This window comes from Rhipicephalus sanguineus, chromosome 2, assembly GCF_013339695.2.
Source record: "Rhipicephalus sanguineus isolate Rsan-2018 chromosome 2, BIME_Rsan_1.4, whole genome shotgun sequence".
In the NCBI taxonomy this organism is placed as follows: Eukaryota; Metazoa; Arthropoda; class Arachnida; order Ixodida; family Ixodidae; genus Rhipicephalus; species Rhipicephalus sanguineus.
In genome coordinates, this window is record NC_051177.1 from 91,417,610 (window position 1) to 91,429,928 (window position 12,319).

Consider the following 12,319-nt stretch of genomic DNA (forward strand, 5'->3'; position numbering starts at 1 on the left):
TATTAAAGCAAGAATTGCGTACAGCATGCGAATGTTTCGTAAGTGTTGCGCATAACTGTGTCAGGGACACAGGCTTAGCCGCAATGTGAAAAGCAATGAATATGTCTACGTCAGAACCTTTTTGTAGTAGCCACAATAGTGGTTATAATATGTACAGCTCTCGTGTCTGTCGTTTCTTCTAGTACAGTCCTAAAGCGCTTTCTCCGCAGAAGTATATATGTACCATCAGCAGTCGCAGACTGTCAGAGAAAACGATGCCAGTGCAGTGGTCCCAACGGGCGTATGCGCTGAATACTGCTATTGTACACTGATTGCTCTGGCAGTCCGCGGTACAAAATGAGTATCAGTGTTGATGCCGACCAACCAGCTAGTCGAACCTTGCTCTCGCGCAAGAGCCAGACACTCAACACCATATTCCCTGCATTGGACGAGATACGCATTTGGGAGCCGAAGGCCACGAAACAGCGATCGAAGTGACCGTGCCAGCAACAAATCAAAACGCTCTTGAAATTTAACGGATAGCTGCATCATCTCCACGCTCTAGCGCTAACGCCCGCACATTGTGACGCAAGTGAGGTGCATGCGAAGAACACGCATGCGTAAGGCATAGTCGTGAGCAATATGAGCTGGGACACTGAAATTACCATTTGAAGGTCGTAGCGGCTAAAGGCAGTTGGTAAGTGCAAAAGTGTTCATGACACTAGATGCTCAAGCGATTAGGTATCTCTGGATATTCAATACGTCCCGTAAGTGCATTAGAAGTAATCGTTGAAGAAACGTGAATTCGGTGTTCGAGCTCGTACTGCTCAGGATAGTACGTTTACGTCATATTCATATCAATACGTTACAAGTAATCGACGAATAAACATGAATTCGGTGTTCCAGCACATATTGCTAACGACAGTACGTGTACGTGGTTCACAGTACACAGCTATCGCCATTCGCACTATCTCTCTGCCTCTTATTCCCCTTCTGCCTTTCGCCTAGGCGCAGAGTAACACTGCTGACACAACGCTACATCGGCCGACCTTGCTGATTTTCACGCCTTCTTTCTATCTCTCTATCTCATTACAATACATAACCCTTCTCTTCGTACTCGGGCTAAGCGGCCATGTCGGTGTCGAATTCACTCACCTCGTTAGGGAAGAAGGGCGCTTGAAGTGAAATGCTTGCGCCGACGCAGAAGTTGCCCATCGCCAGCAGCACCAGCACGGCCCGTTCGCGACCAACGCCAGGTAAGACGGATGCATCTAGCGCGGAAAAGTTTGAAATAAGGACGAGGAAGGAAAGAAGAATTAAGATATCAAGAGAACAACATGAACGATGTCAAGGTTCACCTATTAATAGCTGCACTTTCACATTAAAGGGCCCCTCACCAGGCCACATAGCAAATTTTAGTTAGACGCTGGAAGTTGTTGTGTGCCGAATGAAGAGCAGTATGCCGCAAGAATTTTTCAAATCGGGTCATTACGAGCTGAGAAAAACAATTTGTAGCGGCGCGAAACCATGATGCGAGGAGGCGAGTTTCAAACCCTTGCCACTCGCCCCGTGTAGGCTTCGCAAGCCAAATCCCTTCCCTGCCCTCTTCACTTGACACATACGCATGAACACGTCATGCGCATGCATGGTCACGTGCGCATGACGTGCCCGAGCCAGCCCGAGCACGCGAGCGGCGTTGCACGGCCGCTACCTTTGTTTTTATGTAGCGGCCGTGGGCGTTTTGTCGGCGTTCTCTGTGGTGTACTGCCTGTCTCTGCGGGACGGGCATGAAAGCTGAGACATTTGTAAGGGCACGAGAGTGGCGGTATCATGAGCCAGTGCCGCATTAAGTTTCCCTGGACGCAGTAGAATAAACGAGCATAAAGAGTGCTCGAACGCGCTAGAACATTACTTTCGTTTCCAGGGCTGGCGTCTGCTCGATGCGCTAACCGCGGGGACACGAACGCATGGGAAAGGGAGGCACATTAGCCCCGCATGTCGCTGCAATTCACGAAAAAAGGAAAAAGACGCACACATTCTCTTTGTGTGTCTCATTATTTCTCTCAAGTTTTATTAATCTATTCAAGCAACAAATTACACAAACTACACATGTCGTGTCAAATAATTATCGCAGCGTCACGTGCTACTGTTGGCGACGTCACAGCACAGTCGTCTACGTAGAGGAGCGACGTCACAGCACTACCATCGACGTAGGGCCATTTTCTCATGTACGTCATCCCCTCATTCTCTAAAGCGCGCGCCCGCGAGAGGAAGGGCAAGCAGCGTTCACCTTCAAATTTGACCCATTTCCGCGGCGCGTAGCGTTGCAAATTTTGGCAGACGTGATCGTGAACGCGCAGTGTATGCATTGCGCTCGTTAGCTCAAAACTGTCAAACCTGGTGAGGGGCCCTTTAATAATCAATAATAAATAAATGCAAGGCAGTACATTGTGTAAGTGCTAGGTAATCCCCTCCTCCCCGTCTTGAGAGCCAGCTGTGGTGACGTAACAGTAAAAGTTGGAGAGAAGGAGAGGTAAGTCGACAAAGCGATTTCCTTGTTTGCTACACAGGGAGTAAGTTGTGGAGTACGAAGAGAAAGAGAAGGGACTGAGCCCGGCAACCATGGAAGAAAGACAGAGGAGGTCCGAGCATTGAGCAGTGCGATTGAAGCCTACTGCGTCCACCCAACACGTGATCAAAACGTCAGAGCACACGGTAGGTTTTAGTAGTTCCGGTTGAGTTCTGTTTATGAACCTCCTCAGTGACCCGGCCGGTCTGCACCGAACAAATGCGCTTCGATTAAAAGCTGCCGTGCGCCAAACCCTAAAGTCTCGGCAAATCTAATTTATTGCACGATTTTTACGCAAGAGGACACCGCTGGCTTAACAGTGGGTAATTCCACGCCAAACGTCCCAGCCATTTTGGCGACTATCTCAAATGTACTAAAAAAAAATGCTGATTTCTTGCATTGATATTAGTGAATTGCTAGAATATTTCGGAAAGAAAAAATTTTGGTCACGGGATGGACTTCCGGATTTCGCATAATATCGTCTGAGTGTTCTTTGCCAGAAAAAAACCCCCAGGCCTGCGCTGAAACCGCAGCACAGTCAAAGCGAAAGCTGGAAGAGCGGCGTTTCTGAAGCACCGTTGTAAGCTCTCCTGAGGCTACTAATACAAGTACACTAGCAAGGTACCCACTACGCCATAAATCACAATTTTTGCGAAGTTTGGAAGCACCTACTAAGCCATTATCCGTCATTCTGCGGAGAAGCGAGGCACCAGCTACACGTTTGTAAGCATTATGTGCACTTTGTTGACGCGACGACTGAAGACGATGAAGAATTATGGCTCAACCCTTTGTAATGGGTTGGAAGCTTTAAACGGCCCACCAGTCATGTAATTTGCATTAGGTGACGCCCGGTCGCTATGTCCCTCTCCCGCCATACTGCATAACATACGTTGACGTGGGAGAGAGGGCGGGGGCGAAGAACTTTACTGAGACCCTGAGGAAATGGATCATGCGCTTATGGGCTTCCTTGGCAACTAATACAAGTGCACTCGCGAGGAACCCACTATGCTATAAATCATTGCAATTTTTGAGAAGTAGGAGAGCAGGCATTATGCCATTTTTCGTCATTCTATGGAGAGCCGTGGTACCTGCTAAACGCGTGTAAGGCATTATGCGCACTTTGTTGATGCTCTGCCTGATGACGATGAAGAATTATGGCGGAGCCCTTTGTAATGGGTTGTAAGCATTCAACAACCTTCTCGTTGCGCAATTCGCATTGTGTGACGCCTGATTACACAATTCGCGTTGTGCGACGCTCGGTGTTTATTTTACTCTTCTACCACGCTATATTGCATATGTTAATGTGGTTCCTTCCCGACATGAAGCCTGTATAGGACCTTTTTGCAAAGCAGTTTCAAGCACCGGCATGGCTCAGAGGTTGAATACTGGGCTCCCACGCAGAGGGCCCAAATTCGAACCTCGTTCCATCCTGGAATTTTTTTTCTTATTTCGAGCGATAGTGGTTACGGACACCGGCGGCGGCGGCGGCGGCGGACAACTACGGCGCCAAAAACGGCCGGTGAAATGATCTCATAACAGCTTTCGCTGTAAAATTATTCTGAAAGTATCGTTTCTTGTTTCTATACCAAATTTGGCTTAGATATTAAGCAATGGCGTTTGTCTAAGGTGTTCAAAGCTCAATAATATTACTGCAATTTTTCTGGCATATACTCTTTCAGAAGTTTCGCCAAAATGTTCGATGTTTGCATATTTTCTCTTATAATACTGTGCTACGTACGAATATCTGACTAATGGATACTTACTCTACAGAATGTATATTTTGCGTCAATATATGTTGAGATCACTGATGTTTCTAAATTTTACGAGAAAAAATCCCAAATTTGAGAAAATAATCATTTTGGTCCACATTTAGACGCAGCTTACACCACGTGGTGCTCCAATTAAAATGAACTTTCCACGTCAAATTCTTATGTGCCAAGTTTTATCATTACAATTTTTGTTTTAAGGAAGAAAATTATTTTTGAAGTTCCCCATTGACGGCAATGGGGGAACTTTAGCGAGGAAGCTGCCGTATGACCAAATGGGAAGATGGCCGAGGATAGTCATGAAAGGCAGTTTACCACTATCACTCAAGAGGAACATATATAACAGCTGCATCTTACCGGTACTTACCTACAGAGCAGAAACCCGGAGGCTTACAAAGAGGGTTCAATTTAATGACGCAGATAGCAATGTAAAGGAAAATGATAAGTGCAACCCTAAGGGCCCCTAAACCACACAAACGTCGAAATTTAGTTGTGGTGTGGCAGTTGTGCACGAGTCTACAAGGAGCACGTAGCCATGAGAATTTTTCAAAACGGTGCCGTAATAGCGGAGTTACACGCGTTTGATGACACAAAAGAGGCCCTCGCTCGTCTCGCTCTTTCCTTTGCTATGCTCCGTTCGTAGGCTTGTCTCTCCTCCTGGCCGAGTGTTCCTCCTCACTGTGCGAGGAGGAAGAGCAGCAAGCGCGCGTACCTGCGAGCGGACAAACAGGTGTTGTAGATGACGAGCAGGAGACATGTTGACGTCACAGAGTACGTTGAGGGGATGAAGAATGCCGAAAGGCACGGAGATGTGAAGGGATTGTTTCTTGGAACTTGTGGGGCGCCTGCAGCTCGAAGCGCTGCCGCGTTTCGTGTTGTTGATCGTGACGGCATACTGAACTCGTGGCACACGTTTAGTTGAAATGTTAAAAAAATATCGGAGGTGGTTCAGGGGTACTTTAAGGGACAAGAAGAGAGCAGAGTGGGTCAGGGAACAAACTGGTGTTAAGGACATCTTAGTCGAAATCAAGAAGAAATGGACATGGGCTGGGCATGTAGCGCTAGGCAAGGTAACCGCTGGCCAATAAGTGTAACTGACTGAATTCCAAGAGATGGCAAACATGCGAGGAGGAGACAGGAAGTTAGGTGGGCAGATGAGATTAAGAAGTTCGCGGGTATAACGTGGCAGCAGCAAACACAGGACCGGGTTGATAGGCGGAACATGGGAGAGGCCTTTGCCCTGCAGTGGGTGCAGTCAGGCTGATGAATTTTTTCTTCCTCCATGACTGCAAAGGAAACGCAGCAATACTGCAGTCGGTCACTAAAATAAAATCGACGGGTGCAGCCAGGGTCCAAGAACCTTCGCCTCAAGAAATGAGCTTCCGGAGTCCAGGAAAGTAATATGCTACCGCCTACGTTAGCTGCCCATCTCTATTCACTTTCTTAGTTTCCACGAGAATACGATAACGCAAAATTAAATTGTGCGGTTTGACGCCACAAAATTAGTATTGTTATAAAAGAAGATATTAGGTGCTAGGATTAGCTTGGCCCGCCTAAGGTTCTTTGGTGTGCACAAAATGTCTTTTAAAAACGCTTTCGCATTTCGCGACAATCGAAATGCGGACGCATCGCGAGTACGGCTATCGACTTCGTGCTCACCGACATCAGAGTACGTAAATTTCCAAGCGATGAAGGGCAGTGATCAATTTAATTTTAATAATCCGTTTATGCATTAAGTTTGACAGGCATTTTAAGAAAATGTTAATCCAAAGAAAACGAAACAACGATCAAGAACAAAAAAAAAAAAACATCGGCACGATCAACACACTCGTTTTTTTTTCTTTTTTATTCAGTGCTTCAGAGTTTTTTCTTGACCTCTTACAGAGGATACGATTGCATGGGACGAGGCCTAGCAAAACATATTGATAAGGGAACGATCCTAGTGAGCTGCAAACATTGAGGTGACGAAAGCAATGAAAGTATCGCGATAATTATTATTATTATTATTTTTTGAGCAGCTCAGGAGTGACGTCGCTGCACGAAACAATCGACACGCAATGCCGTCAGTGGCTTTTTTTTTTATTTTTGCACGAAACACTAACGAGCCCTCGGAACACCATATGGCTTCAATACATCAAACCAAGAGCACTTGGTAATTTAATTTCTGGCTGACGCAACATGATATTAATGCTGATGCGCATTTGAATGCGAATGCTAACACTATATGTAGAATGCAACGAAACGTTCAGGCCATTCTGGTTTGATTTCCTGCACTTGCAAAATGATGCACTGTTACGTATACGGTAGGACTTTCAGACCATAGGGGGGAGGAAGGGGGGGAAGTGGGTATGCTTTGAAGGTTACAAGGTCTCCATACTGTATTCCCGCCAGCACGATGACACGCTGCGCGTTATCTAGATCCGTTTATCACCAGCAACGTAGTCGAAGCATTGAATATGAGTACAATACTGCGTACTTGACGTCACGTATATGTATACCTAAGGACTGGACAGTGTCGCAGTGAATGAGGTGGCCATGACATGTAACACGAAATTAAGTTTAGTATATGTTCACACGCTCTTCATGCACTGACACGAGGAGTTTTTTTTTTTTTTTCATTCATAGGTATATTGCACCGGTGTTCTTGGCAATTGCAGGCCGGTGATTGCACTGACTTAGTGTTATTCATGTTCACCGACGCAAGCCTTCAAACGTTGAGCATTCGTATGCATGGCTACTCTGTCTAAATTGTAATGACATGACCTTTCCCGCATTATTAATTAACACGTGCATAGGTGTTCACCGGTTCTTCGTTATGCTTAAAAAGCCGACCAAGTAATGTAGTACACGAAAAAATGTCACACTCTCGCCGCAAGGGTGATGTAATGAATGTGATAGTAACAAATTGGAATGTTATACGAAGTATGGCTTACAGCTAATTCCTTTAGGACCCGCTTTCGAGTAACTACACACAAGGCTATATCTATATATATATATATATTTTTTTTTTTTTGGGGGGGGGGCGTTAACGTCCCAAAACCCCGATATGATTATGAGAGAATAGTGGAGGACTCCAGAAATTTCGACCACCTGGGGTTCTTTAATGTGCACCCAAATCTAGGTAAACGGACCTCAAGCATTTTCGCCTCCATCGAAAATGCGGCCGCCGCGGCCGGGATTCGATTCCGCGACCTGCGGGTCAGCATTCGAGCGCCATAACCACTAGACCATCATGGCAGGTCCTGTAGTTTTTCCAACGTACAGGTAAACCAAAGTACTCGAATGCTATCGCATTTCGCCCCCTTTGAAATGCGGTCGCCGTGGCCGGGAATCAAACCCGCGTCCTAGGGCTTAACAGTGCGACACCTAACCTGCTAAGCCACCACTTCTGGTAATCTACACTTAAGGACGAAGCGCGCATGTAATCAACGACACGCGAAATTGTTTTTTATCGTCGCCAAGATAGCGCACCGGAAGCACTTATTAAAGTAATGATATTTAAAAGGTGTAACGCTTCTTATATCTATCCTGCGAGTTAGAACAATGTGTGTAGGGTGTCTAGAAAGGTAAGGTGCTAGGTAGGATGCTGGGTATTCAATGTCGGAGTCACTGTGTCGTGATGTATGGCGGTTGAACTTCTTTCATTGTTTCTGGCAATGCTTTATGTCAGACTAACTTTTTATTTTTGTCATCTGGCTGGCACTTCATGCGCGCTAGACATAATCGAGGTTCTCGCATCTGGTGTATACTTGCACATAGTTACCGCATGTAGTCCGCATTCTTTTCAAATTGATCGCAACTCACTGAACAATAGAAAGTTCGTAATTAGTTCGCCCTACAGCTGTACGCGCTTCACGATTCTAAGGATTTCAGAACTGTGGCCAAAGAAAATGTTGTCAACGAACACCAATCAGCGCCAGAAAGGGGCTACATGGAACTTGGAAGTCACTCACTACTTCAGAGGTTTCGCGTCGTCACCTTTAGAACGCTGTCGTGTCGATTCGTCGATCACTCCATTGGCGTTGCTTTGTGAAGTGCTCAGTTCTTTCCGATGGCTTAAGTCCAAGCGACACTCCCAGTCCTTCTTTTTGGGCGTCGACTTGATTATTTCGTAGGAGCCGTCGATTTTAGAACGGCCCTTCATGTGTTCTTGGATGTTCAACAGTCGCTCGTTCCAGCTACGCGGGGTGTTTCCGTTCTTGTGTCCGTGCGACGCCATGGCCTCTGAAAGGGTGAACGGCTAGCGGAGCGGTAGCTGGACGGAATGGCTACACGCCCAGCATCTGCGATGCAAGCGGAGATAAGGATGAGAAAGACGCTCCCGCCCGCCAGCGCCACAGCGGCAATGTCAGCTGATATAACGCATAGCTCCCAGGTGAGAGGGAATTGCGTACCGAGCGCCAATTTATCCCCTGGTGCTTAGTGGGCAAAACTTCTGAGGCAAAGGACAAAAATATGAGATCAGTCATGCTGACATGGTAATACTTTTATTGATGCGTGATGGGAAATCGCAATCCAGCTTGACGTCTGCTATGCGCTCGACTGTCTTGGCGGGCATGCGAACGTAACTGAAGACTGCGCGCATTTATTTATTCCTTGCAGATTGCATTGCTCTTGCACCTCTTGTTCTCAACAGCTTTCTGAGTCTAAGTTTCTTGTACTGCCAACACATGAGCGAAATATATGTTTGAATTAATCTTTTAAACATTTAGCCAACATGCCAAGGCGCGCGGCGATTTCGTTTAGGCAGAACGTGAGTGGTCAGAAAAATGTGGTTTATTCACTGATTTTATTATCAACGCATCTCAAAGCAAGGCATTCATTACATGATGCAATAGTGTACAATTTAGTACCCGTATATTCAGTACAAATGAATGCATTCTGTATTACGGCTATAGATAACGTAAAGCAGCTTCCAACAAATTCTTATATGCAGAAAATTGCTACAGATGCCATGTTCATATCCATGAACTAGCCCAAACCAACGCGCTTCGCTCAGATACATGGCACATTTCCAAGACAACTAACAACAAGTAGCATGCCGTAGGCCAAGGCTTTTTCTTGATTTCTTTTTTCTCGAGGCACAGTAAATACAGGCAAATCAAGTGTCAATCAGTGGTTGATCGTCCTTCCTGGTTGTGCTGTGAGTGGTGCCCTAACGTATTAAGGAACGCGTTGCTTCGGGCCACGCAGAACTGAATATTTTTATAGGCAAGCCAAGTGGAGAGCATTCAATGCATCAGGACATGCAGCCTGCTCAGGAGTCGGAACGATGCTCTTTTGAACGATTTCCAAGACTTTCCTCTCATATGCTGAAGATATATAATGCCTTTTCTCTTGCAGAGTCGATGGGATCTGTTTCGCGCGACCTGTTTGAAGCATTGGCATCATCATTTCAACAGCGACAAAACTTGTTCGCGGTCCACCAAGGTGGCCTACAGGATCCGAACGAAAAAAAATCACTGAAAATGCATTAATCTTCACCTCTTTATGTCTTCATGTTTTACATGTCTGACTTGCTTCCTTGAAATCGGTGTTATCTTGTGAAATAGCTTTTCGAGTCTCATAACTTTTGGAAAATGCGTTAGAAGAAGCGACAGAATATGGTAAGAAGCTCGGATGTTGCCATTCGTTATAAGTTACATAACAACAAAGCGATAAGAAACGTACCCGAATTGTGCTGTCATAAGATAAACTGACAATGTCGCACAAGACACACGCGACCAGAGTGGCAAATTGCGTCATCTATTTAACAGCGTTGATTCAAACAATTAACGCAAAGGCTACATGACGTGCTCAATAGGCTTTCCTGTTCAAACACTGGAAGTTTCCATGGTGTACCAAAGGCAAACCGCCCTATTTCGTTTAACTTGCATAAAATATGCCGATTAACTCGAAGAAAACATATTAGGAACATTGACAGGTTCATTCCGAGTGTGTGCAAGTTCCGTGAGCGATTCGTCCATTGCACTTACCCTGCGCAATCGCGAAAGCATGGGCACGAGCAATGGTGAACTGCGGAAAGTTGTTTACTGCCCCCAACTGTCGTTGTCTCGGACGAGACGTCTCAACTTTCCGCGAAGTCTACAGCGAGTTAAGGGGTAAACTGGCGAACAAACCTTATCAGCGTGCGCCTATCAGATCGCCCTCACTGACCGTCGATGAACAAACTTGTGCCTCGTTTGGTGCGCGTGATCGCTCGCTACGCACAGCGACCGTTACTGGCCATTGTCTCAGCGTTTATCCTTTCTACGTATATGCGACAATTCTGGTGAAGGCAATGGCATAGCCAGGGGTGTTTGGGAATTCAACACCACCTCCCCCCCCCTTAAATTTCTCACTTTTGCATGCGTATATATACACGCACACATACAAACGCACGCACGAACGTACATAGAGTATGTTTGAAAAAAAATTTCGAAAAAAATTTCTGGCTACGCCCCTGACTGAAGGCGTCTGAAATCTGAGCCTTATAAACGAAATATAACATGTTACTATTAACTGTAATGAAGCAGGAAGTCGAGCATATTGATTAAAGCATGTCGCAAAAAATAGCGCTAGTCTTTGTGTTTCTTCTTACTGTCAGTGTTCAAGGCTGGCTGCTTTTCACAATAAATGAGATGTTTGTGAAACCTCTTGACAAAAGTCGGTGTTTTGCGCTTGATGACCAATCAGAATTCGCAACTATGCGCTTGACGACAAGGTAACTATTCTGGTTGAACTGACGAAGTCAATGGACAAATTCATTCGAGTAATCAACTGCCAGGTGCAAAACACACAAACATGACCAAGGCAAGTGGTTGTGCTCTCAATTTTCGCGATATTAACCTAAAGTTCATCTAGACGTTTCTTGGCTTATCTCCCAATGTGATTACGTACCATGTTGCAATATCAAAAGAAGGTATCGCTCCGAAAAGTTCGAGAAGTGCGGCTGCATCTACATCGCTTCCAGCTGCCCATTCCGTCCTGCGCCAGTGCGTGCAGCTGACGTGCGTCATCCCATACGTAGTACATGTATACGTACATACATGCCCTCGGCTACAAACGGCTCGTCGACGCCACTTACGGTGTGCCGAACTTGCCCACACCAGGCCGCCACAACTGTACAGAAGTTCACCTAGGAACGCACCATATAGGTTTGTTCTAGACTTCACACAAGAAACTGACCTGCACAACCACGTGTGACGTGTCCTGTTGGCGTAGGCAAGATTAACGCAATAAAAGAATAACAACAACAACAGCAGCAGCAGCAGCAGTATCATCCTCATAATCATCGCCAGCGCCGTGCCCTTCCGCTCAATCGGCTCTGCAATGACGCTGATTCAATATCATGACGTAGTATAACTTATAATCTTGCCTTCCACTAGTGGCGTGAGCATTGGCAGTTCAGTGCGATGTGCCATGGCCTGGAAACTTTACGGAAACGTTATTTGACAATGGAGATCGCGTATGGGCTGACGTTTGAAATAGCGAGGAGAGACGGATGTCTTACGGCTTGCTACATAAATCTGAGAAACTCTGCTTCATATAGATCCGGCAGGGGAACAATTTCTAGCTTACCTTGGGCCATGTATTGTGTCCGCAGGGCATCGAAACTATTGGGTTGAACTCCGATGTTACTGTTCCTATAGAGAGAATTTGGTGTATAGTTAACGAAAAGCCGCAATAAGACTGGGTGTGGATGTTCATCGGGTATTAGGAGAGCAGTACTTTTCACGAAATCTCCACGTTGCAGGCGTCCAGTGAGCGTATGGAAAGTTTAACAGGTAGTTAAATAAACTATAGCGCTTATAGGGTTCTGGAATCAAGATTCCATATGTCGCACTGTCTGCTGATTGATTCAGCTGTTTGTTCACAGTTAACGGCGCGACTGTCTTAGCATACGCGTGGCACGAATATGCGGGATAAACATGGGGACAACGGGAACGAGTTCATCTTGAAATAGCACAAATATATCATATAGGATATGGACAGATGAAAAAGTCTTGAACACGTGGGGTCGCTG

The 12,319-nt window shown here is 45.9% G+C and overlaps 1 protein-coding gene across 2 annotated transcripts in view; it reads right to left on the minus strand.

The window, feature by feature from the left end:
• The window catches only part of LOC119383373 (MFS-type transporter SLC18B1-like), a 32,220-nt gene extending 21,907 nt beyond the window's left edge, over positions 1 to 10,313 (minus strand). Inside the window, exons 1-3 of one of the 2 annotated variants that reach the window (XM_037651472.2) lie at positions 10,290 to 10,313; positions 8,293 to 8,538; positions 1,135 to 1,250 (exon numbers count right to left, since the gene is read on the minus strand). In XM_037651472.2, the coding sequence (XP_037507400.1) occupies positions 1,135 to 1,250; positions 8,293 to 8,533 (357 nt within the window). In that variant the 5' untranslated portion in view covers positions 8,534 to 8,538; positions 10,290 to 10,313. Of the gene's footprint in view, positions 1 to 1,134; positions 1,251 to 8,267; positions 8,539 to 10,289 lie in introns of those variants that run through there. The other variant, XM_037651474.2, reaches the window with a different exon arrangement.
• Between the last annotated feature and the right edge of the window lie 2,006 nt (positions 10,314 to 12,319).